We start from the raw sequence: 25,360 nt of genomic DNA on the forward strand, positions 1-25,360 counted from the left end.
TCTTTCCTGGGCTTCCTGGCTGCAGGGCTGTCCTCGGGCGCCCAGCGCAGCGCGCCCAAGGTCTGGTGTCCTGACGTTGCACCAAGTCCCCAAAGTGTGCGCTGACGGTGCGGAGGGGGGTTGCTGCGCGGGCGGGTGGGCGGTCCGCGGCAGGGCCGGGGGCGGGGCCTCCAGGGGGCGGGGCCTCGGCGCCATTTAAGTAGCGGAGGGGGGCGCGCGCCCCGGCACAGAGCGAGCGCGCAGCAGCGGCGGCAGCGGCGGCGGCGGTGACGGTCTCACGTGTCCCGGCCCGGCCTCCGTGGCCACTCGTCCCCGCGCATCCCGCGCCCCCCCCCCCGCGTCCCCCGCGCCTCCGGAACGCGCCGTCCCGGCCCCCCGGCCGCTCTCTCTCCAGGCCCCGGAGCCCGCACCCCGCCGCCCAGGACCCGCCCGCGCACCCCGCAGGCCCCGCCGCCCGCACCACTATGGGGGTGGAGGGCTGCACCAAGTGCATCAAGTACCTGCTCTTCGTCTTCAATTTCGTCTTCTGGGTGAGTCCCGGCCGGGGGCGGGGGGCGGGGCCGGGCGAGGCGGGGCGCCCCCGGAGCCCGCAGGCCGCGCGCCCCGCTAGGCCCCGCCGAGGGAGCGCAGTCGGGCCGCCAAGTTGTGGGGCCACCTGTGCGCGCCCCGGCGCGGGGTGGGGGGTCCTGGGCGGGCGGGCTGCGGCGGTGGGGCTCGTCCGTTCGGGTCGCCCGGCTTCTCGCCGGCGGGCGGGGTGGGACAGGGGGCTGCGAGCCGGGTTTAAGGGCCTGTGGTCATCGGGGCCCGGAGCCCCGCGGCCGGACAGGGACATTTCAGGGACTCGGGTCCCTTCCGCTTGGTGATGGTGGTGAATGGGGATGGATGCGGTGGGGTGCGTACCCGGCCCCGTTCAGCTCTCTGGCCACTGTTTCTCTCGGACCACCCTGCCTCGCGGGGACGGAGGGGTGGCTCGAGGGCGGGGCTCACGGCGTCCCGCCCCCATGAGCTCATCGGGGCCACCGCCCCTGGGTGGGCGGCCGGGTCCCCGGAGTGCACCTTCTCTCCGAGTCTTGAGGACGGTCCTCCCCACTCTTGGCCCAACCTAGCTCACCACCACCCCTTCCAACCAGCTGCCGCCACCCTGGGAATTGTTTGGGGGCGTCCAGAGACTCACTGGGCCTGATGTGGTCCGTGTGGTAGTGGTGCCTGCACCATGGTGGCCCCAGTTTGTGGGACCCGATCCTCTGCTCTCTTCACTCAGACCGAGATTCCAGCTGGGGGGCCATGGAGGACTTGAGAGGAGTGGGGCAGAAGCAGCCCTTCTAGTTGGCAACAGGGGAGCAGCCTGAAGACCTGTGTGTCCCTGACCTGCAGTGGGGTGGGGGGCGGGGAGGCCCGGGTCTGGGTCTGGGCTTGGGCACCCGCTTTGGAAAGAAGCCCCCACAGGGCGGTCGTGTCTGGGTGCGGGAGGGTGTCCGGGCTGCCAGTCTGAGAATGGTTCCTGGCTGGGTCTCAGCCGCCTGCCAGCCGCTGACTGACGGCTTTCGCTCTTGTTCTCACTTCCTGTCAGAGTTGGAACTGGGGAGGCCAGAAGAGAAGATACCAGGAATGGGCGGGTGTCGGAAAAGCCCCACTCTCGGCCATGCCCTGCCTCCCTTGGCCGGTCCCCTAACCAGTGATGGGACCTCCTTCTGTGTAGGACCAGGATCCCGCTGGGTGGACAGTGTATTTCTCAGATGGGACTCCAGGAGAGCAAACTTTATAAATGGTCCCTAGAGGAAGTGTGTGGGGACGGAGACATCTGCTTCCCACCCGGACAGCAGGGACGTCAGGGTCGTTCTCAGGCAGGGAGGGATTTGGGGTGTCTGGCCTCGGGGTGGAGTTGGGGGTGTTGTATTAACCTGGGGGTGGGCCAGGCGTGCCCTGGGCAGGGTTAGGATTAGCAGGGGTCTCCAAACTTTTTACACAGGGGGCCAGTTCACTGTTCCTCAGACCATTGGAGGGCTGCCAAATACAGTGGTCCTCTCACTGACCACCAATGAAAGAGGTGCCCCTTCCAGAAGTGCAGTGGGGGCTGGATAAATGGCCTCAGGGGGCCGTAGTTTGGGGACGCCTGGATTAGGGCATGATTGTGGACTCAGGGTTTGCCTGCTTCGGCCCTGGCAAGCAGGGGTCAGGGGAGCACCCAGACGTCCCTCGGTGGCCCCTGAGCCTGGTTTTGAGGACAAGCACTCTGTCCGGGAAGTGGGGGGCTGGTGAAGGAAGGGGACTTCTCCAGGACTGGGTAGTGTGCCTCCCACCTGCCCAGTGTTCTCCAGATTAGCAGCCACCTCCCTCCCCGCCCGCCCCCCTCTTCGGAGCTCAGTTGGGCGAGCCTGGTGGTTTTCCCAGGCAGCTGGGGTGGAGGCCCAGCACATCCCAGGGGGCTTTCTTTATTGAGACTTAAGAAAATGTTTCCGAGGCCTCTCCCCTCCTGGGCCCGCCCAGCTGAGTGCAGAGAACTGTATCTGCTCCTAGTTGCCATGGTCCACGGTCACTGTGGCCCCACCCACCCATGCTGGGTCACCCTCTGTGGTGGGGGGGCGGGGGGTGGGGGGGCGGAATACAGAGCTGAGCCATGCGGGGCTGGGGGGGCACACCCTGGCGGAGCAGAACCCGGTGCTGGGGGGTGGCACCTGGGTGGAGGCCCCATCCCACAGCTCTGGTCCTGGGGCTCAGCTTCTTCCCCTCTAGAGTGGGGTCCCCGGAATCCTGCTGCGGGGGGGGGGGGAGGTGGTGGCGGAGTAGCTCACACCTGGGGGGCGGTGCCTTGGGAAAGGAGGCTCCCAGTGCCCAGCCTGACCCGCTGCTCACTCGCTGCACACCCTCGCCATTGCTGCCACCGTGCAGGATGGGAGCTGAGGGCAGGAGCGGAGAGACGAGTGACAGCGGGCTGTCTGGATCCCGGAACGATTCAGGGTTCCGCTTCGGAGAGTAAACAGGCACGTGGGAGCCGCCTCGGGCGACCGCCCTGCGTGTTCAGGAAGGAGCCCAGTCTTCTCGCACGCCCACACGGGCATGCCTGCAAACCCACTCACCCCAAGACCGTGGGCCCCAGGCGGCATCCACTTCGGGGCTCCCTGGCCGGCCGGGTGTCACACTGTGAGGCTGGGGACAAGGCAGGAGGCCAGGCCTGGAGCAGGGGGACCCAGTGCCATGCAGCGTGGGAATCCTGCCCGTCAGGGTGGGCCGGGGGCTTCCTGGCAGAGGTGGCTGGACCGAGACCCCGCGGCTGGGGCCGGTGAGGGAGACGCGGAGGCTGCCACCCCTGTTGTCCCTGCCCGAGCTGGCAGGTGGCTGGCCTCACCCACAGGATGGGTATGTGGGTATGACGATACCCCTCTCTCTCCTCGGGGGTTGCCCACACAGCCCTAGAAGTGCCGTGCTGGTCCTTGCGGGGAGAGCGGCTGCCAGCGTCCCCCACCTGGCACTGGGTGCTCCTCCACCTAATGCAGTTGGTGGCCGCCTTCCAGAGGTGGTGGCGCTTGAGCCGGCTGGGACGCGGGGCCGATGGGAATGCTAACCGGCATTTAATTTTCGCTTCCAGACGGCACATGACTGACTGACTGTCACTTGGTGGTTCTGTCGCCTTCCTTCTGGGAGAGTGAATGTGGCCCTGGCAGGCTCGGGGGTGGGGGTGGGGGGCCCGGGGATTTCCTGCACCTGGTTTCAGGCGCGTGGGTAAACAGAACCCCTGCCCCCAGCCCCCTCCCTCCACCACTGCCGGAGCACTCCGGCGTCTGGGCTGCCAAGGTTTGGGGAGATGGCCGTTGGGCTAGGCCAGGTGTTGGAGAGGAAGTCTGTTGTCTGTCCCGGGACAGGATGGCTTCCGTGAGGGTGTCTTGAGTCCTGGTGCTCACAGGGTCCCTGCCCCCCCCCGAGGGTGCCCAGCGCCACCCAGCTCAGTTCAGTTCCATCTCTCCATCTCACACAGCTTCCAAGTCCGGGCAGCGGACAGGCACCCCACCCCACCCCACTCCCCCCAAGCACCCCAGCTCCCAGCCTCTGTGGCACCCGGCCTCCACCTCTGCACCTGAGGTCCCTGATGAGGAAGAAGCTGGGTCATAAAATCAATAAGGGTCTACAGTCCAGGAGTCCGCGGGCGTGTCGGATGGAGGGACGGATGGGGGGCCACCTTTGCCCTGGGCCCCTGTTTTTTGGAGCAGGCCCTGGGGTGGGGGTGGGAGAGAAGCCCGGGGGCTCTTGTTCTGATCCTGGGGCCCCAGGACCCAGGCCTGGCACACTCAGCAAGAGGCCTGGGTGGTTTTCAGCCCTGGAGACATCACCTGCCCGGTGGCTGGACCTCTGTATCCTGGGCGGGAAACGAGGTGGAATACCACCTATCTAGCAGAATGTGGTTTGAGCCAAGATGCTTCCGGAAGCTTCTGGACTTCTGAGTCCCCCCACCTTCCCCACATACGCACTTTGTAGGGCGGGGCCTCCCATCGCCTCCTCCTGATGGCAGAGCGAGTGGGCACAGGACCGCGTGGGGGCCTCCCGGCGGGCCCTCAGATGCTGGGGGCGCATTCGCAGGCGGACAGGGCTGTGCCTGACCCCCTGGCCGTGGTTCTCTCCCGTCCTAAGCTGGCTGCCAGCGCCACGGCGGTGAGGATGACACCAGTGCTTCCTCAGGGGCGCCCGAAACCTAGGCGGGGGTCCATGGGACAGCACGGAGGCCTCGGAGGAGCAGGGACCCGCCCTGCCCTCTTCCCTAAAGCCGAGCCCCCGCTTCCGACTTTGGAAGTGACTGGGGTGACGTGATCGTGGTCGCAGAGGTGGACGGAAGGGAGGAAGGAGCCAGGGCTGGCCCGCCACGTGGAGCAGGCACAGGTAGGCGGGTGTCCCACTGGTGCCCTACCGATGGTCCTGTGCCCAGGTCAGCCTTGTCGGGGAGAGGGCCGATGGCACCCCGTGACCTGTCTTAGCTGTGCCGTCCCCTGTGGGCGACATTGGGGTCAGTCCTGTGCCATGGCTGCCAGCCAGCTCCTGGTGGTGGGCGCGGAGACGCAGGCCGAGTGACCCCGGGGGTTGGAGGCACTGAGCACGGTAGTGGGATCAGGAGAGAGGACTGCAGGGAGCCCACCTCCCTGGGCTGCCCGTCTGGGGGGGTCTGAGCCCCAGAGGTCTTTGCTGTGGGGCTCAGGGCGGGGAGGTGCCTAAGAGTTTTAGGGAGCAGTGACTGCAGCTCGGACCCTGCTCCCTGGATGGCAGGCTTCCCCTCTGTCTTCAGGTGGTACCGGCTGCGGCTCACGCAGAGTAGCGGTGCCCCGTGGCCGCAGGCACTGGGCCGCAGCTGTCCCCTTTGCCCCGTCCTGGGATCAGGCATTGTCACTGGGCGACAAGAACACTGAGATTCACAAGCGACCACATGAGGAAGTCGTGGGGACAGGCTGGAAACCAGAGCTGGAAACCTCAGTGGTTCACAGCCCAGCCTGGCTCCAGGGCCCTGGGACCCCCAGGACAGGCGACGGTGCTTGGGTGGGAGCAGGGTCCAGCCTCTGCCCGGCCGTTTCTCGGTGGCTCCTGGCCGAGGACACCCTGCCTGAGCCCGCCCACCTCACCCCCTCCCTAGTGGGGCCCAGCCCACCCCGCTGCTCCTCGTCAGATACGAGCGCCCCTCTGCACCCTTCTCTGGCAGGTCACGTCTGTGTCCACGTGCCCCACCCTGCAAGGCCCAAAGCGGGCAGAGAGGGGCTTCCGACAGGACGGGCTCCTCCAGCCAGTGGGGTGGGTTTGGGGAGGGGGAGCAGGCCACTCCCTGGGTCTTCCGCCCGGGGAGTGGGTGGCAGGCGCAGGGTCTGGTCCTGGAAGCAGCCTGGTCCTTGGGGGGCCCCCGGGGCCCCTCCCCGCCACTGCACCCTGGGAAGTGGCTGGGGCCTCCCTTTACCTCTTGGTGGAAAGGGGCACCTTTGTTCCCCAGCCAGTGGGGTCCAGGAGGGCCAGTGTCCTCCCCTCAACTCCCCACTTCTATTTTTAGATGCCTGGCTAGGCGGCTTCCGGAGGTCGTGGGGCTGGGAGAGGGTTCTGCTTCCTGGCGCGGCGGTGAGGGTCCCTGCTCTTCCTGGTTCACATCCTTCCTGCCGTCGCCGGGTCCTAGCGGGCAGCTGCCCGCCCTGCGGAAGCCTGGGATGCCACCAGGGAGGAGTGTGGCCCTGTCCCCTCAGGGTGGATGGAGGCGCGGTCAGTCTGCGGGGACCCCTCCTCCCCCGCCGACCCCTCTGTTCCACGGCCCGTCCTGAAAGCGTCTTTGCTCGGACTCTTGACTCTGACTTATGCCAGCGGCACCGAGAGCATTTCCTGCCTCACTTCCTGCCTCCGGCCTCCACGGCCGTCCTGGGCCTGGTCTCCGGGCGCCCAGGACTGCCCAGCTGCCAAGCCAGGCTGGGTGGTTTGTTTACCCTGCGTTTTTCCAGCCAGCATGGACACCCCTCTCACAGTGGCGGGGTAGGGCCAGGGCGCAGAGCCGGCTGCCCTCGGAGGGCATCGGCCCCGGGGCCAGGGCGCAGAGCCGGCGGCCCTCGGAGGGCATTGGCCCCGGGGTCTGGGCTGCAGACCAGACATCCTTGAGAGGGACTTGTTCTGCTGCCCGTGGAACGCGTGGGCAGGACCTGGGGCCGTTACGGGGCTCACCCTGTGGGGGCAGGGAGACAGGCTGGCTGGCTGGCCTCCCTGGGCAGCATGGTGGGGGGAGGGCCCCCTCCTGTCTGGGTCCTTGCAGAGGGTGAGGCCTCCAGCCAGGGGGTCAGTGCCCGGGAGCTGGTGAGGGTGCCCCAGGCCTACCCAGCTCCTTCAAGGGGCTTCTTGGAAATGCCTCCGGGCTGGTTAGGAACCCGGGGTGGAAATGCCTCCGGGCTGGCTAGGAACCCTGCGTGGAGATGCCTCCGGGCTGGTTAGGAACCCAGCGTGGAGATGCCTCCGGGCTGGTTAGGAACCGGCGTGTTTGTCTGCCCCGTCCTTCTCCAGGGCTGTTACTTAAGACTGGTTCTCAGAAGGGAGCAGGAGAGGAACAGAAACAGGACCCTCGCAGGGTTCCAGGCGCTCCCTGTGGGCCCCCTCCCGGGAACTGCCCCGCCAGAGCAGCTGCCTCCTTCCCACGGCCAGCTTCCCGGCGGCCCCGTGTGGGCGGAGGTGTGTCCGGTGGCACCCGATACGTCTGCCTTCCACGCCGCTGGTGGCAATTGTTGAGGCTCTCGGGCACCGTCTGTGGACAGCGGCCTCTCGCCCAGTGTCCACGGATGTCCGCTTCTGTGCCTTTATGAACCCCTTTCAGAGACACGGGATATCGAGGCACAGAGATGCCAAGGTGGACTTGGGAAGTGACCGGTCAGGCCGGGGCTTGGGGCCTTGTGTGAGGCCATGACTGTTGGCTTTCCATGAGCTCTGGACTCTGGTAATGGACATACGTGTGTCCTCGGGTCTATGGATGGGGCCTCAGCGTGTTGAGGTGCTTGCTGGAGGTCACTGCGGGCCCAGTGAGCCAGCAAGACTTGGGGTCCCTCGGGACCCAGAAGAAACACTAGTCCCTGCTGCTCAGAAGTTTGGTCAGCATGGGTTTGGGGGTGAGGTGTTTTTTTTTTAAGTTTTTATTATCAGTATTATTATTAAGTGAGAGGAGGGGAGGCAGAGACACTCCTGTATGCACCCCAACTGGGATCCACCCGGCATGCCCACTAGGGGGTGATGCTCTGCCCATCTGGGGCCTTTGCTCCATTGCTCAGCAACTGAGCTCTTCTTAGCGCCTGAGGTGGAGGCCATGGAGCCATCCTCAGCATTCAGGGCCAATTTGCTCCAACTGAGCCATGGCTGCAGGAGAGAAAGAGAGAGAGACAGCGAGAGAGAGAGAGAGAGAGAAAGAGAAGGAGAGAGAAAAGAAGGAGAGAGAGAAGAGGGGAGGGAAGGGGGTGGAGAAAGCAGTTGGTCACTTCTCCTGGGTGCCCTGACCGGGAATCGAACACGGGACTTCCACATGCTGGGCCAACATTCTACCACTGAGTTAGCCAGCCAGGGCCTTTTTTTTTTTTTAAGTTTTTATTTCACATAAATGACACCAGTTTAAAATGGACAGCTGGTTAAGTTTTGACATAAGTAAACACCTGTGAAAGGATCCCCACCCTCACGATAGTGATCCCATTGATCAGCCCCCAGTGTCCTTGGACCTGGTGATCCCTCGCTCCCCTCCCCTCCCCCGCCCCAGACAACCGCTGGTCTGGTTTCTGTCTCACGTGGTTCTGCCTCTTCCTCTTGGCTGGTGCCCAGCTGTGGAACTCTCCGGAGTCAGGCAGGTGTCAGTTTCACGCTTCACGGAGGAGTCCTAACTCCTTCTTGCAGGGAGGGTCCCACGGTGTGGCCACCCCTCCGTTAGCTTTGATCCTGCATCCCCTTCCCCTGTGGGGTGGACGTCGGGGCTGCGCTGTTCCCAGTTTGGGGCTATTTCACGGGAAGATATGGGGGGGCAGGTCTCTGTGTGGATGCAGCTTCCCTTCCCCGGGGGTGGGGGTGGGTGGGCAGGGGACACGAGCCTTGTGGGCAGGGGCACAATAGGAGAGGGGAGGTAGGACTGAGCTGTGCCCTCCCCCGCGCAGACTGTGGTCGGCGCTCTTGTCTGCGGTGCCCTGCGGTTGGGGTGATTTGCTTTTCTCTAACGGATGACAACGGGTTTACTTCCTTCCGAATCCCCCCCTTCTCTCCGTGTCTGTTCAGATCTTTGGTCTGTTCAGAAAAGTGGAGGCTGTTTGTTTTCTTAGTTTTGAGTTTTGCAGGTTCTTTATAAAACCTCGGTCCGTGTCCCTGCTTAGCTACATGCAAGCCTGGGACCGCAGCCGTCTCAGAGGGCCAGGCTTTAACCGGGGGCGTCATGTGCTGTTTAGGGTCCCGGCCCACCCTCCTGGGCTGAGGTTCTGGGGTTCTGGGCCCTGCATACACCTTCCCACCCCTCCCTCCGCTCCTCTGTGTGGGTGGCTGATCTTGCAGGCCTGGGGGGTGACCTAGGGCCCACGGGGTGTGGGGGACACTTCAGCCAGGCTCCCACCGTGCCGGGTAGGCGAGATTAGCCTCCCTGTTTACTGCTGGTTAGGAGGGGAGGCTAGGGGCCAGGGGGCATCTGGAGGGGCCTGGCCAGCAGCCTTTCCCCTGACGGGGAGTGATGGCTATGTGACTCCCCAGGGGCAGTGGGTAGTAGGGACCATGTGTCCCCAGACTTGGCTTGTCCCCTCAGTTTCTGGGGTGAGGGGTTACACAGGGACGGTGGGGGTGGTCCCTGCCCTAGCCAGGCACCACTGCACGCCTGGCCTCCCCGCTGCTGTGGGGACACTGAGGCCCAGTCTCTGTGGCTACAGACGAGGCCCTGGACAGGCTGCCCACCCCTCCCCCTCGGTCCTGGAACATCTCACAAAGCCGTCTCTGGACCACAGTTTCAAAACAGAATAAGTGATGTTTTCAAGCCAGAGTTGCCACGGCAACCCTCAACCCCCCCTGGAGCCACAGATGGCTGCCAGCTCCAGGTCTGGGGCACTTGCCCGGGCCCCAGTCCTCCACGGCCCCCAGTCCCCCGCAGCCCCCAGGCGTGTCCCCCCGGGCCCCCAGTCCTCCGTGGCCCCCAGTCCCCCGCGGCCCCCAGTCCTCTGCGGCCCCCAGTCCCCCGCGGCCCCCAGTCCCCCGCGGCCCCCAGGCGTGTCCCCCCGGGCCCCCAGTCCTCTGCGGCCCCCAGTCCCCCGGGCCCCCAGTCCTCCGTGGCCCCCAGTCCTCCGCGGCCCTCAGGCGTGTCCCCCCCGGGCCTCCAGTCCTCTCCTGGGTGTGACAGATTCCCAAGAGCGGGCCTAGGTGCTGGGTGCCGGGGGCCCGGCCCTGGAGGGGACCTTGGCAGCAGGTGCACAGTAGACCCACTGAGGATGGAAGAGCCCTGGAGGGGACCTTGGCCAGCGGGTGCACAGTAGACCCACTGAGGATGGAAGAGCTTCCGTGGCAACCATGGCCGCCCCTTCCCCGCTAGACCAGGAGACCCAGTTGAACTTTGGGAGAAGGGGGCTGAGGGCTTTGGGGGTGAAGGGTGCCAGGTCTTCTTGGGGGTTCCAACTCACCCCTCTCGGGGGTGGGAGCCCAGCTGCTGCCGGGTGCCTGAGGTACGCCCCTGCAGAGCCCCGGGGAGCCCGGGGAGGGACCTGGGGTGCGGAGGGCAGCTGGGCGCTTGCTTGTCCGAGTTGGTCAGATACTCGGGCAGGAGGAGGCCTTACCGGGCCGGGTGTGGGCTCATCCTCAAGGACACCCCCACCCACCCCTGAGTCACACTCAGTCCTCTGAGGGCCCTGGGAGCCCCCGTCCCTCACCAGGCTATAAGCGGGCCCTCCTTCCTGCCCGACTGCTCAGGGCAGCCTCCCTCCCGGCTGATCTGGAGAACACAGCGGCAGCTTCCCTTCCAGGGCGGACCCGGATTCCTCCAGCACCGCCAGCCCCTCCCTTCCTCACTCAGTGCCTCCCCTCCCTGCACTGTCCTGCCCCGGTCCCCCCCCCCAGCCTCAATGGTGTCAGACCCCCTCCCCTCCCTGCACTGTCCTGCCCCGGCCCCCCCCCCAGCCTCAATGGTGTCAGACCCCCTCCCCTCCCTGCACTGTCCTGCCCCGGTCCCCCCCCAGCCTCGATGGTGTCAGACCCCCTCCCCTCCCTGCACTGTCCTGCCCCGGTCCCCCCCCAGCCTCAATGGTGTCAGACCCCCTCCCCTCCCTGCACTGTCCTGCCCCGGTCCCCCCCCAGCCTCAATGGTGTCAGACCCCCTCCCCTCCCTGCACTGTCCTGCCCCGGTCCCCCCCCAGCCTCGATGGTGTCAGACCCCCTCCCCTCCCTGCACTGTCCTGCCCCAGTCCCCCCGCACCGGGCCTCGATGGTGTCAGACCCCCTCCCCTCCCTGCACTGTCCTGCCCCGGTCCCCCCCCCCAGCCTCGATGGTGTCAGACCCCCTCCCCTCCCTGCACTGTCCTGCCCCGGTCCCCCCCCCAGCCTCGATGGTGTCAGACCCCCTCCCCTCCCTGCACTGTCCTGCCCCGGCCCCCCCCCCCAGCCTCGATGGTGTCAGACCCCCTCCCCTCCCTGCACTGTCCTGCCCCGGTCCCCCCCCAGCCTCAATGGTGTCAGACCCCTTCCCCGCCCCTGCCGGCAGGCTCGGAGCCCCCTCCGCGGGGTGCCCACGTGCTCAGGACTGTTGGCAGCACCAGCCCTGGGAGGGGCCCAACATTCCCTGGGGTGCTGGGTGTCTGCTGTGGCCTCTGGCCAGATTCAGCAAATAAAAATACAGGACATCCAGTTAAAGCTGGACCTTCAGATGGACAACCAGTGCACTCTGGGCGTTAAGTATGTCCCGTGCAGTCTTTGGGACACGGCTCCACGGAAGGAGTCTTCCTTCTGCACCCGATGGACCTGGGTGTCCGGCGTCTGACACATGGTCACTTGTCCTGGAGTCTCATTTCACTAGTGGTGGGGGCCTGCAGCGTGGTCCCTGATGGCTGCAGCGTCCTCAGTGCCCAGGCCTTCCTGGGGCAGCTCGAAAACCAGGGCAGCAACGTGGACATTGGCGGGGCGGGGGGCAGTGGGAGGCCCTTGGACCGCGGCCGGGCGGAGGGGGCGGCCCACACCCGCCTGCCCCCGGTGGGACTGCGCCGTGTGTTACGGTTCACACTGCAGTGCCGTGCTCTGGGCCACGGGTGACACCCGCCTGCCCCCGGTGGGACTGCGCCGTGTGTTACGGTTCACACCGCAGTGCCGCGCTCTGGGCCACGGGTGACACCTGCCTGCCCTGCTCTCTCCTCAGCTGGCCGGAGGCGTGATCCTGGGCGTGGCCTTGTGGCTTCGCCATGACCCGCAGACCACCAACCTCCTCTATTTGGAGCTCGAAGACAGGCCTGCACCCAACACCTTCTACGTAGGTAAGTTCACACGGGGCCAGCTGGCTCTGGGCAGGGGGCCAGCGTGGATGGCTCAGCAGGGAATCTGATCGGGAGTTCAGTGCAGGTGTGGGTGGCCACAGAAGGGCAGTCCGGGAGGGCTTCCACGAGGAGGCAAAGGCCTGAGTGGCCTGCTATGTGCTGGGGTGAGGAGGCAGCCACCAGGAAGGGGCTCTCTGGGAAGGAGGGTGAGACGCAGCCAGAGGGCACGGAGGGCTCTGGAGGGGCACTGAAGCCTGGGCACCCCCTCACCCCGGGTGGTCCGGCACCGGGCTCAGGTCAGGAGCCACGCTCCCAGGGAAAGCTGGAATTGTGTGGGGCGGGGGGGGGGGGACTAGCTGGTTGGGGCCCTCGGATCGCCTCCGGGGGCCGAGCCAGGAGCAGGGCTAGGGCTGCAGGGCAGCAGCTGAGTGGTGGGGGTGGGAGGGCTGTCGTGTGGTGGTATTTTGGGGGAGGCTCCCAGGAACGGGGTGGGGCTGGATGCCTGGGGAGCCAGACCAGCAGCTGAGGAAGCGGGAGCAGAGCCTCGACCTGGGGATGGAGACTCAGGCCCCCGAGGGGGGTGGGGGCCGTGGGACTCAGGCCAGCCACACCCACACCCACACCCACAGCCACAGCCACAACCACACCTTGCTGCTGTATTAGGCTGCTTGTTGGCCCACTGGCTTCCTGGGCACCAGCTGCACCCTCGACGTCTGTCGGGCTCGGGGGGGGGGGGGATTGAGCCACCCGCCCCAAACCCAGGCTCAGGGGTGACCAAGGGAGGAGGGCTTACTGCACAGCGGAGCACCCCTCCCTCTGGTGGGTCCCAGCCAACGGGAGGCGGGGCCTGGCCCTTGTGGGGCTCTGTAACAGCATCGGCCGAGATGTTTCTGCCCTTTAAAGGAGTAGTCCCCCGGGCCTGCTCCTCTCTCCTCCCTGTCCCCACAGGCCCGCCTGGGAAGTGGGTCTGTGCCTTCGGGGTTCAGGACTCGGGGGGGCCGCCTCCCTGGCCCGTCTGTGCAAGGCCCCCGTGGGCCTGGGAGACGCACTTGGCTGCTGCTGCGGGGTGTCCCCACACACTTGCCATCCCACACGGGGGGTGCCTGTCCCCTCCCTGTCCACGGCCCTTTCTGAGCCGGAAGGGGGGGAGGGCTTGGTTCCAGGGACGCACAGGCGGCCCCTCCTCCTCAGAGACCGCAGCCTGGAGCTCTAGTGGCTTCCCCAGGGGGGTCCTGAACCCCCACCTGCAGGTTCCCAGTCCCCCCCAGACTGCGAAGCTCCTCCCAGGCTGGGGCTCAGGAGGAGCCCAGCGCCCCGAGATCACCCATGGGGGCCGCCAACCCTGGGCCAGCGCACCAGTGTCTGAGGACTCGGGGCATCCCCTGGCCCCTTGAGGGCTGTTTCTCTCCTGGGTGGGGGGCTCCTCACAGGCCTCTCCTTCCCCCCACTCCCCTGGGAGGTTAAGCCAGCAACTGCCAGGTCTGACCCATTGCGTCTTCATCTTTCTGTCCAAACATGTGAGGGCTGCCGCCACCCGCTCCTCTGTGTCTGCTTTCCGGGGCCTGGGGTCCTATGAGCGATGGGCTTTGCTGGCGGCAGACTTGAACCAGCCCACTGGGCAGGTGGTCTGAGAAGGGGGCTCTGTCCTGGGGACGAGGCTGCCAAGCTCAGAGTTGGGCATGGCTGGGGAGGACCTGAAGGCTCACCTGCTTCAGGCCAGAGCTGGGCTCGGGCGAGAGCAGGGCCACAGGACACAGGCTGGGGTCAGGGCTGCCGGGGAGGGTTGGGGGCGGCCCGCGGAGGTCCGCGGCCGCTCTGGCCCTTGGCAGCAGGGGGCAGGCCTCAGGGCTCTGCCCAGGCTCCCGTGGGGAAAGTGGCCCCCGGAGGGAGGCTTGTGGGGCAGGGCTGGCATTGGAGCGGGTGCCCCACCCGGGCACCACGCGGGGCTGCACCTGGGCCTAACGCTGCCTCCCCTGGTGCCGGGAAAGCCTGCCCGAGGGAAGCGGCTTCAGCTGCTGGGCCACCGGGCAGAGGGAGGTGGGGACAGAGCGTGCACCCTCTGGACTTGGGCTTCTGCTGTGCTCCCCCCTGTGAGCGGAGCTTCTCAGAGCCCCTTCGGCTGCCAGTCCCTGCCTGTGCAGGGCCAGCCTTGGCCCCTGGGAGCTTCCTGCTGGCGCTGATGTGGGCCGGTCCTGCTGGGGGGGGAGAGGGATAGACGGTGGGGGGGCCTCACCACGGTTCTTTGTGCGGCTGTGGGCGCGGGCGGGTCAGCTGGGTGACGTCAGCAGCGGGCAGCCCTGCAGGCCTGGAGTGCGGCCCCTGACCTCACCTGTCAGAGCCGGTGCAGGAGCTCCGGACAGGTCCCCGGCGCTGGGAGGAGGTCTGGGGACTGTGGGACTATGTATGGGCTGGGGACTTGCTCCAGGGTCTGCTGGCCCCTCCACCACCCAGAACACGAGACTCCCCTCCCGGGCACTGACCTCCTCACATAGCAACATGGAGTGGGAGCCCCGTACCGCCCCTGCCCTCACATCGTGGGGGTCAGGGCCTGAGGAAGGGAGGCTTGGCTCGGGGTGCTTGTTGCCCCTCACATCGTGGGGGTCAGCCTGAGGAAGGGAGGCTTGGCTCGGGGTGCTTGTTGCCCTCACATCGTGGGGTGTCAGGGCCTGAGGAAGGGAGGCTTGGCTCGGGGTGCTTGTTGCCCTCACATCGTGGGGGTCAGCCTGAGGAAGGGAGGCTTGGCTCGGGGTGCTTGCTGCCCTCACATCGTGGGGGTCAGGGCCTGAGGAAGGGAGGCTTGGCTCGGGGTGCTTGTTGCCCCTCACATCGTGGGGGTCAGCCTGAGGAAGGGAGGCTTGGCTCGGGGTGCTTGTTGCCCTCACATCGTGGGGGGTCAGGGCCTGAGGAAGGGAGGCTTGGCTCGGGGTGCTTGTTGCCCTCACATCGTGGGGTGTCGGCCTGAGGAAGGGAGGCTTGGCTCGGGGTGCTTGTTGCCCTCACATCGTGGGGGTCAGGGCCTGAGGAAGGGAGGCTTGGCTCGGGGTGCTTGTTGCCCTCACATCGTGGGGGTCAGGGCCTGAGGAAGGGAGGCTTGGCTCGGGGTGCTTGTTGCCCCCATGCGAGGACCCCCTGAGGGCAGCCGGGGCAGGAGGCTCCCCCCCTCAGCCAGGTCCACCCAGGGCTGCCTGGAGGCTCTGTCTGGTCTGGGGCTGGCCGGGAAGGGAAAGACGGGCCCTGGGCACTGTAGGGGCCAAGAGTCTCAGGGTCGGCCAGCGGTCTGGGGCTTGGGAGGTCCTTGGAGAGATTTGGTCAGCGTTCCCCAGAGGGTCTGTCTGGTGGGCTGAGGGCACCAAGGAGGGCCGCATGGCCAGGCTGGAGCCTCCCGGGCCCACCGTGCTCCCTCCACCCTGCTCCACGTGGCCCTTTCGACCTCCTCAGGGACGCGTGCCCCGCCTGGCTGGCATGCCGGCAGGGCAGGGGGACAAACCTACCCATGTGCCATTCTCTAGCTGGCCCTGCCCCCCACGGCCACGCAGCATCCTGGCAGCAGGGCCGGGCGGCCCCGTCACCAGGCCACCGCGTCCAGTGGGCCCCAGCCCGCAGCTCCAGCCTGAGGAGCCACCCAGAGCATCCAGTTCGACCCCCTGCCCAAGACCCGTGCAACCAGTGGGCACTGCGTTCTGCCGGCCGGGGGTGCAGCAGATGGTGCCCCAGGATCCCTGGGCTGTACCCCCTTCCACGCCACCCCCCAGGCCAACAGCTGGGCTCTCCCCACCAAGAGCACCAAGATGGGGGCGGGGTGGTCCTTCTCAACCCGCCACATCCTGGAGGCGGAGGCCCGGGGGAAGCAGAGAGCTGCAGCTGCAGGTCGCAGGGGTCACGAGGTCAGGGGTGGTCTCCGCAGCACAGTGGTTTTCCTCCGCGGGTTTGCGCCCAGGTGCCATCTGCGGTGGAGCTAACCACCCTGATGACTATGATCTACGTACAACATCCGGGTGGTTAGCTCTCGCAGACCCGGTGGTCGAAAAGCACAGCCGTAGAGCCCTGATGTCGCGTTCCCTGGGCACTCTCCAGAGGGCCACTCGGTGCCCAGTAAAGAGAACTGAGGCCCGGGGAGTGAGTCCCAACCACTCGGTGCCCAGTAAAGAGAACTGAGCCCCGGGGAGCGAGTCCCAACCACTCGGTGCCCAGTAAAGAGAACTGAGCCCCAGGGAGCGAGTCCCAACCACTCGGTGCCCAGTAAAGGGACCTGAGGCCCGGGGCCGTCCACTGGCAGCCGGGATGCAGAGTCCTTGTTCCTCCCTAAGGCGTGGAGCGCCTGGCCCCTCCCTGGGCAGTGGTGTGTGCACACAGCCCGCGAGAGGTCTGGGGCGTGGGCTCTGGGGACCACGTTCCCCGGGAAGTCCTCCCTGGACCGGCGGCAGGGTGCTGAGGGGCCTGTGGATCTTCTTCCCAGGCATCTACATCCTCATCGCCGTGGGCGCTGTCATGATGTTCGTCGGGTTCCTGGGCTGCTACGGGGCCATCCAGGAGTCGCAGTGCCTGCTGGGGACGGTAGGGGCTGGGCTGGGCTGGGGAGTGGGTCGGGGGCGAGGAGGGCGCAGGGCTGACGCCCATGGGCAGAACCGGGAGCTCCGGGGGAGACTGTGCGCGTGCTCAGGAGCTCGGGCACCTCCCGCGCCCGTCTGGCCCTAGAGGAGGGGTACCGGTGGCCTGGGCACCTTCCCCAGAATGCCGGTTCTCCTTGTCCGTCTGGCCCTAGAGGAGGGGTCCCGGTGGCCTGGGCACCTTCCCCAGAACGCCGGTTCTCCTTGTCCGTCTGGCCCTAGAGGAGGGGTCCCGGTGGCCTGGGCACCTTCCCCAGAATGCCGGTTCTCCTTGTCCGTCTGGCCCTAGAGGAGGGGTCCCGGTGGCCTGGGCACCTTCCCCAGAATGCCGGTTCTCCTTGCCTGTTGGGTCTTAAACACCACTGTTATGTCCGGGCCCTACATTGCTTTCTTTTTCTTTTTTAAGAAAAGGCCACAGATAGAATAGGGAGCGAGTCCCAACCTCAGGTCTCCCCCACCCCTGACACGTCCCTCGCTGACGCAAAGCTGAGGTCTGGCCGGTCCACGGGATCAGAGTGGGAGCCTGTGCCAGTATCTCCAGTGGGGCAAGCTGAAGCACCCTGCGGTGACCCCTTTTCTGTGGGGGGTGGAGAGAGGGGGGCACCTGTGCCTTCCCACCCACCGAGCCCAGGCCTGGGGGGCACTGACAATGTCGGGCCAGGTCTTAGACTCTGTGCCTCTCGGCTCCATGTGGCCCATTCCCAGTCAGGAGTCAGGACGCGGGCAGGCGGGTGGGTAGTGCCAGCCACCCCCGCGTACCCATGGGTGACTGGTTTTCTGTGGAAGTTGAGCCCCAAGTTGGCCCCTGCTGGTCTGGGGCTTCTGAAAGCCCTGAGTTGTCTCCAGCCTGCTCTGACCTCTCTTTCTCTGCCCTCCCTGCTGGGCCCTTGTGTGGCCTTTCCAGTTCTTCACCTGCCTGGTAATCCTCTTTGCCTGTGAAGTGGCCGCAGGCATCTGGGGCTTCGTCAACAAGGACCAGGTGAGCCTGGGTCCGCGGGGGGGTGGGGGGTGGGGGGTGGTGGTGGTGGGGACACAGTCCCAGCTTGGAGAGGGGGGCGGGGCATCCCTGTTCAGCTTGTGGGGGAACAGGTCTGACTGCAGGGTATTTTTTTGAGGCTCTTCCTGGGGCTAGCCTGGTAGGAAGGCCATGGAGGGCTTCCTGGAGGGAGGTGGCATGGGGGCCCAACTCAGGGGGTGGTGGGTAGGGTATGGCTGGGTCTGTCCTAGAGAGCCAGGTGAAGGCAGGTCCCCTGGGGATTGGCCCTCACTTGGCACAATGGCATCCCATCCCCAGATCGCCAAGGACGTGAAGCAGTTCTACGACCAGGCCTTGCAGCAGGCCATGCTGGACGACGAGGCCAACAATGCCAAGGCTGTGGTGAAGACCTTCCACGAGACGGTGCGGGGCCTGGGGGCTGGGGACGCCGGGGGGGCTGAGGGAGGGGGTGGGGACAGTAAGGGGGGCCTGGGGGACAAGGGTGAGGGCGGTGTGGGGGGCCTGGGAGCTGGGGGACGGGGTGGGGTGCAGCCTGGCAGGGGTTGAGTCCGGCCTCAGGTCAGACCTAAAGAGCAGGAGGGGGCACTCGGGACTGGCCATGGGCTCCCTCTGTCAGCCGGCGTGGGGGTGTCTGAGCAGCAGAGCTGAGCGGGAGGAAGGGAAGGAGGGGACCTTCCCAGCCCCCACTCCCGCGCCGGGCTCGGGCAGTACAGGGGCCTCTGCAGCCTGCGGGATGCGTGTCCTTGGCCACCTCCCCTTGGGTCATTCCCCTGCACGTGCACGTGGCTGACCCCGGACACACTCTCTCTGCAGCTCAACTGCTGTGGTTCCAGCGCTCTGGTCAGCCTGACCAACTCCTTGCTCAAGAACAACCTGTGTCCTTCCGGCAGCTCCGTCATTGGCAACTTTTTCAAGGTGCATGGTGACAGGCAGGGCCCTCCGGGGTGGGCTGGGCCTGCCTACTCCCCCGTCTCCCTGCCTGCCCCTGCCCACTGAGGGTCCTGGGTTGCGGCCGGGCTACTCGGGCTGCAGCGGGCACTAGCAGGGATGCGGCCACACTTGGGTGGTGCCGTGGCCTGAGTCAGGGTGCTCGAGCCAGGAACTGGGTTTTGCCAAAGGACCGTGGGGAAAGCAAGTGTCTGCCCAGTTCCTGATGGGGCAGCGCTCCAAGTCCAGCTGGCAGTGGGGGTGGAGGGCACACTGACCTCCCAGGTCAGTGCTCGTCCTGTGCCTAGGGATTGCTGAGTGGAAGAAGGCAGTTTCCACATGTTCTTTTCTTTGTTTTTTGTTGGGTTTTTTTTTGTACTTTTCTGAAGTTAGAAATGGGGAGGCAGTCAGACAGACGCCCGCATGCACCTGACCGGGATCCACCTGGCATGCCCACCAAGGGGCAATGTTCTGCCCATCTTGGGGCGTCGCTCTGTTACAACCAGAGCCATTCTATCACCTGAGGCAGAGGCCATGGAGCCATCCTCAGCGCCCGGGCAAACTTTGCTCCAATGGAGCCTTGGCTGCGGGAGGGGAAGAGAGAGACAGAGAGGAAGGAGAGGGGGAGGGGTGGAGAAGCAGATGGGCACTTCTTCTGTGTGCCCTGGCCCAGGAATCGAACCCGGGGCTCCTGCACGCCAGGCCGACACTCTACCACTGAGCCAACCGGCCAGGACCTCCACATATGTTTTAAAATGGGTGTCAGTTAAAAGCCGGCAGAGACCTGGCCCTGTTCACCGGCCCCTGTGCTCTGTCTGCAAGGGCCCCTGGCTGGTGTGTGTGTGTGTGTGTGTGTGTGTGTTGGGGGCAGCGGAGGACCAGCACTCCTGACTGCTTGCTGGCTGACCGTCCCCCACAGGAAGACTGCCACCAGAAGATTGACGACCTCTTCTCCGGGAAGCTGTACCTCATTGGCATTGCGGCAATTGTGGTCGCCGTGATCATGGTGAGTGGGGTGGGGTGGGTGGGGCATCTTCTCGGGGCCCCGACGGGTCTCCGGGTGCTGACCGACCTGCCTGCTGCCCCCCTGCAGATCTTCGAGATGATCTTGAGCATGGTGCTCTGCTGTGGTATCCGGAACAGTTCCGTGTACTGAGGCTCCAGCTGGTCGGGCCGCGGGGACCCCTGCGGTGCCCCCAGAGAGACCTGGACATTTCTGAGGAGGGGCCGTCACGCCGCCCTTGTATATAATTTTTCTGGTATTACTCTGCTACACTTACTAGCCTTTTTACTTTTGAGGTTTGTTTTTGTCCTGAAGTCCCCCGTTACTTTTTTGGGGCAAATGTTACCTGTAGGTGGCATGTGAGTGGGCCTTGGGGACTGCAGGGCAGGGTCCCCCCTCTGCTTCTGGGGCCACTTGGGAGCTCTGCCTGCTCAGCCAGACCTCATGGGGGGGGCATGAGCACCTCCCTCCCGCCCACCTGTCCCCATGAGCCACACTGCTCACGCCTTGTTTTTAATCCTTGTTCCCTACCTGCCACCTGTCTGTAGAGTGGGTCTAGGAGCAGCCTTACGCCTTCAATGCACCTGTCCTTTCTAACGCGTCACCTTTCATTGTAATTACATCTTGAAAATCATTCAATAAAGAAGGAAAAAACAGGCATGCTAACAAACCATCCGGCCCCTTCCTGTGCCCGCAGTGTTTGAGACTGGGGGGTGGGGGGTAGGGGGACAAGGCATAGAGGAGCCTGGCATAGGTGGGCTCAGTTCTGTGGCCCTGGCCGGACCTAGGTGTACTGCCCACCCCGTTGGTGGGTGTTGATGGGGATTCCCCAGGGAGCACTCCACGTGACGAGTGCCCCTTTGTTGGGCCCTGTGCAACCCTCCCTGCCTGGAGAGGGCCGGAGGGATGGGGCCAGAGAATGTGGTGCAGGAGGTGCTGGAGGTGGCCTTCTGTGATACTGGCCTTCCTCCCTCCTGAGGGACAGTTCTGTAGAGCGTGGATGCACTGTCCTTCCCGGGCATCCCTTCCTTGCCCATCTCGGTGTCTTCGAGGAGCTGGGTGGCGTGGGCCAAGCTGCATCCTGCAGGGGCTGGAAAGGTTGGACTGGGCCACCGCCTGGGGGAGTCCACCTGGACCGCCCACCACAGTGGACTTTGGCCTATTTACCTCTTGCATCAGCTTGCTGTCCCTGCTCCCCCCACCGTGGGGAATGCCGGGTGATGTCACCATGCACCTCATACAAGCACAGAACTGTGTGTGCATTAAATTGATCCCTTGAGGCCAGGAGGGCTCCGGGGGCCTCCTTGGGGGCTGATTTGGAAATGAACCACAGCCCTGTAATGGAGGGGTGGGGTCCTGGGGTCTCAGCGGGTCTGCCCCCCACAGCTGGTGCCACCGTGGTCAGTTGGTGGAACAGGATGGCCCAAAGGACTGCCTCCTCTCTACTGCCCCCTACGCTCAAGGCCCTGGGACATCCTGCAATGTTGACACTGCAGAATTAGGGCTTGGTTTGGACTGGGCGGCACGCCAGGTGAAGGGCACTGGGTTGGGGGCCCTTAGGAATGAGGTGTCCGGTGGTTGCAGGGAAGAAAAGGCCTGAACCCTGGATTCCCAGTGCACGCCAGGACGGCAGCCCTGGGACAGGGACCGAGGTCTGGGTGCGAGGTCTGGCCGTCCAGCAGGCAGGGGCCGAGGCACCTGGACTTTGTGGGGCATGAAGCTGCCCAGCGCGGAGGGCGCAGGGGGGGCCAAGAACTATCCTCTGATTACGGGCGGCAGTAATCCGCCCACGAGACCCGGCCGCCAATCCCACTCCGCGGTACCCTCGGCTACGGCCTTGCGGGCTCAGACCAGCGGTCAATCCAAAGCCCGTCCCACTCCCAAGACCCACAAGGGGCGCGGGCGGTCACTTCCGGCCGGAAGTGCTGCGAACGGCGTCCGCCGCGCGCAATACGCACTTCCGGCCTGAGGGGCCGCTGCCCTCACGGCTTCCAGTAGGGGGCGCTGGGGACCTCGGGGATGCGGCGTTGACCGACCGTTAGACCTCGCGCAGTCCTGCCTCCGCCCCTCCACGCCCCCTTAGTCAATTCCGGGCCTGTTCTCGCGAAAGAGCGGCGCCATTTCCGGGGACGGGAGGCTAGGAAGGAGGCGCATGCGCAAGAGTTACACATCCCGACAGGCCTCGAGAGAAGCGTCCCAGTGCCTTGTGGGAGATGTAGTTCTTTATGCGCGGCAGCCGACGTCGTTTGGCCGGCGAAGGACTCGGTTTCCCAGAAGGCCGAGCGCGACGCAAGATGGCGACGGCGGGGCCGCAGTAATCCAGTAAGTTTGTGATGTGGAAACACGGCGGCGCCGGCCGGTTGGGCCTCCCGGAGGCCTCTCCGTGCGCAGCCTACTTCCGCGACGTGCTCTGTGTCCCCCGCGCCTCGAGGCCTGGTCCTTAGGACCGCGAGTCCCGTGAGGCCCGGCCCATGGTCCCCGAGACCCAGGCCCCGATGGGGACAGGCTCTGATTCCAAGAGGGGAGCGAGGTGGAAGGAAGTCGGGGGCTCCCGTCCCGCTCGCAGGCGTCTGGCCTGTCCGGACCCCCCCGTCCCCGGCCTGGGCGCGGCAGTTCTGCATTCCTCTGAGCTCACCAAGTTCACGGAGAGCTCCGAGACGCGGACTTCCCGACCCCCTCTCCCGGGGCTCCATCCCCGGGGCCCCCGGAACGGCCCCCTCAGCAGCCTCCTTCTCCTTGGCGGGGGCCCGCAGTGCGGACTGGGAGGCAGGGGTCAGCCCGGGTCCCCAGCCTGGCCTGCAATACTGTGTGACGGGCAGATTCCGCTCCAGCAGAAGCGCGGGGTGCCCCCCTTGTCCCCTGGAGGTGTTCATTCGTGGGGGGGGGGTGTCTCGCCTGTGTTTGGCTCGTGCAGGACACTTAGAGTCACCCCCGGGGTCCCCCTGGGCTGGGGGCGAGGAGGGCACACCAGCCATGGGTCATCCTGGGCGGCCAAGGGGGCTGGGCCTGGAGATACGGCTGCAGGTGCCCGGCCACACTGGGCCACTGGACACCGGGCAGCAGCTCCTCCGTGCTCTGCTGGGAAGGTGGGGTGCGCGCGCGGGCGCGTGTGCAGGGACCTGGCTGCCCAGTGAGGTGCTGACACCCCCTGTTCCCGGAGGACTTAGCCCTCAGATGCCCAGGGCTTGGCTGCGGACCCCTCCGGAGTTCTCAGGGCACCTCCCAGCAAACAGGAACAACCTTCCCACAGGCCAGGCAGGTGGAGCCCGGGCTGTGTGCCACGCACCAGCCAAGCACCCTGTAAATCAGGGGTCCGCAAACTTTTTACACAGGGGGCCAGTTCACTGTCCCTCAGACCGTTGGAGGGCCGGACTAGAAAGAAAACTATGAACAAATCCCTATGCACACTGCACATATCTTATTTTAAAGTAAAAACAAAAAACAGGAACAAATACAATATTTAAAATACAAGAACAAGTAAATTTAAATCAACAAACTGACCAGTATTTCAATGGGAACTATGGGCCTGCTTTTGGCTAATGAGATGGTCAATGTGCTCCTGTCACTGACCACCAATGAAAGAGGTGCCCCTTCCGGAAGTGCGGTGGGGGCCGGATAAATGGCCTCAGGGGCCCGCATGTGGCCTGTGGGCTGTAGTTTGGGGACCCCTGCTGTAAACGGTCGCCCCCAGTCGAAAGTGAGCGGAGGGCTGCGGACGCTGCTCTTGGCTCTGGGCTCAGCCTCCTTTGGCTGCTTGCTACCAAAGCCCCACCACCACCACCACCGGCAGGGGCCTCGGTGTCTGGCTTAGACTTAGCGTGGGAGGGTTGTCGGGACGGAGCGGGGTGACGTGTCAGAGGACCGCATCCCTGGTCTGTGCCATTCCCTGGGTGGTGGCACCACTTCTCAATGTTTGGTGTCTGCGCTGATGGTCGCTGTCCCTCCCTCTCTCTCCCTCCCTCTCAGCTACAGTGGAGCAGCTGACCAGTCCTGCCAGGGGCTTCTGGGCCTAGACCACAGCCCAGGCTTTGCCACCTCTGCCAGCCCTCAGCTCACCAGCTCCCGGTCTCAGCACTGGCACGTGGCACACAGCCAGGTGAGGGACGGGCTTTGCTTCGGGGATGGGGGTGGGTGGGCGGGGACCCCGGGGGCAGGGTCTCTGAACTGCAGGCTGTCCTCAGACACAAACTTCACGGCTGTTCTGGTCTAGGTGTGCGTGGTCCCGGGATACATGGCTGGGGCAGGAGCTGGCGAGCCCCCTCCCGGCTTGGAGGTCGAGCAGGGGACGGAGTATGACGCCCTGCCTTCCGACACCGTCTCCCTCAGCGACTCGGACTCCGACCTGAGTCTGCCTGGCAGTGCTGAGCTGGAGGCTCTGTCCCCAGAGGGGCCGCCCGGGGGGGAGGAGCAGGGGGACTCTGGCCCGGACGAGCCGCCCCCGCCGCCCAGGAGCCCCCCCACAGCTGCGGTGCAGCCTTTCCACCTGCGAGGCACCAGCAGCAGCTTCTCCCTGCGCAGTCAGAGCATCTTCGACTGCCTGGAGGGGGCGGCCCGGCCGGCTCCCCCCGCGGCCGGCCAGACTAGTGTAGGTGACGGCGGGGGCTTCAAGCGGCCCCGGGCCCCCTCGAGCCAGCCTCCAGCAGAGTTCCCGGGCAGAGCCAGCCAGAGGCTTGTCCCCCCGAGGGTGCCCCCTGTTCCCGACTATGTGGCCCACCCCGAGCGCTGGACCAAGTACAGCCTGGAGGACGTGGCGGAGGCCAGCGAGCAGAGCAATCAGGCCGCCGCCCTGGCCTTCCTGGGCTCCCGGAGCCTGGCTGCGCCCAGCGACTACGTGCCCTCCTTCAACCAGGACCCCTCCAGCTGCGGGGAGGGGAGAGTCGTCTTCAGCAAGCCGGCCCGAGCTGCGGAGGCCAGACCCGAGAGGAAGAGGGTCCTGAGGAAGGCGGGGGAGCCGGGCGGGGCCGAGGGCTCCGTGTTGCTGGCCCACCTGGCCAGGCCCGGGAGCCCCGACGCCGAGGAGTGTGGGGGCCCACGAGGGGGCCTGCAGGAGGTGGGCGTGCCCGAGGGGGACCCCCACAGTGAGCCGGTGGTGGAGACGGTTGGCTTCCATGGCAGCAGGAAGCGGAGCAGAGACCACTTCCGGAGCAAGAGCTGTGGCCCGGAGGCCCCAGGGCCTGAGGGCTGAGAGCAGAGCCTGCCCTGGACCTGAGGAGCCCCGTCCCCTGGGCAGGGAGCCAGTGGGCTGCCTGTAGGTGGTGCTGTTGGCTCTGGCTGGCAGTGGTGTTTGGAGCTCTTTGCCAGAGGGACAATGGAAGGCCTGACCCGCTGGGCGCTACAGGGGAGCAGTAAAGGCTGGGTATTTCTCAGGCTCGGTGTCTTTGTGTTGATCCTCGCCCCCCAGGACCAGTGTGGCTGCACCCCCTTTGCTCTCTGGCCCACCCAGTCGCCCCGTTCCCACACTTGAGCCTCCTGACTCGGGAGTAATGGGCTCGGAGAGTTTTTAAGTCGCCGGCTCCAGTCGTCAGCGGCAGATCTTCTTTAAAGGGACTGAGGTGACCCTCTCAGTCCAGAGCAGGACGTGGAGAAGGCCTGGGGCATCAGCCTCTGCCCAGAAGCCCGCAGACCACAGGCTGAGGGGGCAAGGGTGGTTGATGAACTTGGTCCAAGGAGGCTGGGGTGGGGGTAGGGGCCCTCCCCTACCTGGCCACACCTGCTCCTCGGATGTGTCCCACCCAGGCCATGTGTGCAGATGACAGGTGTCCTGGGGCCCCTCACCGGGACGACAGGGTTTGTGCAGGGGGCCCAGCAGCAGGGGAGTGAGGACAGTCCCCTTGGCCACTGCTCTCCTGAGACAGGCAGCAGGCCTTGGGGAGGG

At 65.8% G+C, this 25,360-nt stretch overlaps 2 protein-coding genes across 4 annotated transcripts; both read left to right on the forward strand.

The window, feature by feature from the left end:
• The first annotated feature begins 218 nt into the window (after positions 1–218).
• On the forward strand, positions 219–20,155 carry CD81 (CD81 molecule). The gene is made up of 8 exons (XM_066377835.1): positions 219–530; positions 11,837–11,951; positions 16,408–16,505; positions 17,463–17,537; positions 17,853–17,957; positions 18,369–18,470; positions 19,402–19,488; positions 19,576–20,155. Exons 1-8 carry the CDS (start codon positions 465–467, stop codon positions 19,636–19,638), a joined length of 711 nt encoding a protein of 236 aa, XP_066233932.1. The 5' UTR covers positions 219–464; the 3' UTR covers positions 19,639–20,155.
• Positions 20,156–21,677: 1,522 nt separating this feature from the next.
• On the forward strand, positions 21,678–24,851 carry TSSC4 (tumor suppressing subtransferable candidate 4). 3 transcript variants are annotated; one of them, XM_066378034.1, is made up of 3 exons: positions 21,678–21,807; positions 23,452–23,581; positions 23,696–24,851. In XM_066378034.1, the coding sequence occupies exon 3, from the start codon at positions 23,717–23,719 to the stop codon at positions 24,668–24,670; it is 954 nt and encodes a 317-aa protein (XP_066234131.1). In that variant the 5' UTR covers positions 21,678–21,807; positions 23,452–23,581; positions 23,696–23,716; the 3' UTR covers positions 24,671–24,851. The 3 variants fall into 3 exon arrangements, with proteins under 3 accessions (XP_066234131.1, XP_066234212.1, XP_066234055.1); XM_066378115.1 differs by having other exon boundaries at positions 21,730–21,811; XM_066377958.1 differs by lacking the exon at positions 21,678–21,807 and adding an exon at positions 21,818–22,571.
• Positions 24,852–25,360: the final 509 nt, after the last annotated feature.

The sequence above is a fragment of the Saccopteryx leptura genome, chromosome 1, assembly GCF_036850995.1.
Source record: "Saccopteryx leptura isolate mSacLep1 chromosome 1, mSacLep1_pri_phased_curated, whole genome shotgun sequence".
Taxonomy (NCBI): Eukaryota; Metazoa; Chordata; class Mammalia; order Chiroptera; family Emballonuridae; genus Saccopteryx; species Saccopteryx leptura.

Excerpts from the sequence above, each read along its gene's own strand:
- CD81 (XM_066377835.1), top strand. The coding sequence starts at position 465 with ATGGGGGTGGAGGGCTGCACCAAGTGCATCAAGTACCTGCTCTTCGTC. Across the intron at positions 531-11,836 it reads TCTTCAATTTCGTCTTCTGG|CTGGCCGGAGGCGTGATCCT; the intron begins GTGAGTCCCGGC and ends CTCTCTCCTCAG. Across the intron at positions 11,952-16,407 it reads ACCCAACACCTTCTACGTAG|GCATCTACATCCTCATCGCC; the intron begins GTAAGTTCACAC and ends TCTTCTTCCCAG.
- TSSC4 (XM_066377958.1), top strand. The coding sequence starts at position 22,459 with ATGGGTCATCCTGGGCGGCCAAGGGGGCTGGGCCTGGAGATACGGCTG. Across the intron at positions 22,572-23,451 it reads CTCCGTGCTCTGCTGGGAAG|CTACAGTGGAGCAGCTGACC; the intron begins GTGGGGTGCGCG and ends CCTCCCTCTCAG. Across the intron at positions 23,582-23,695 it reads GGCACGTGGCACACAGCCAG|GTGTGCGTGGTCCCGGGATA; the intron begins GTGAGGGACGGG and ends GTTCTGGTCTAG.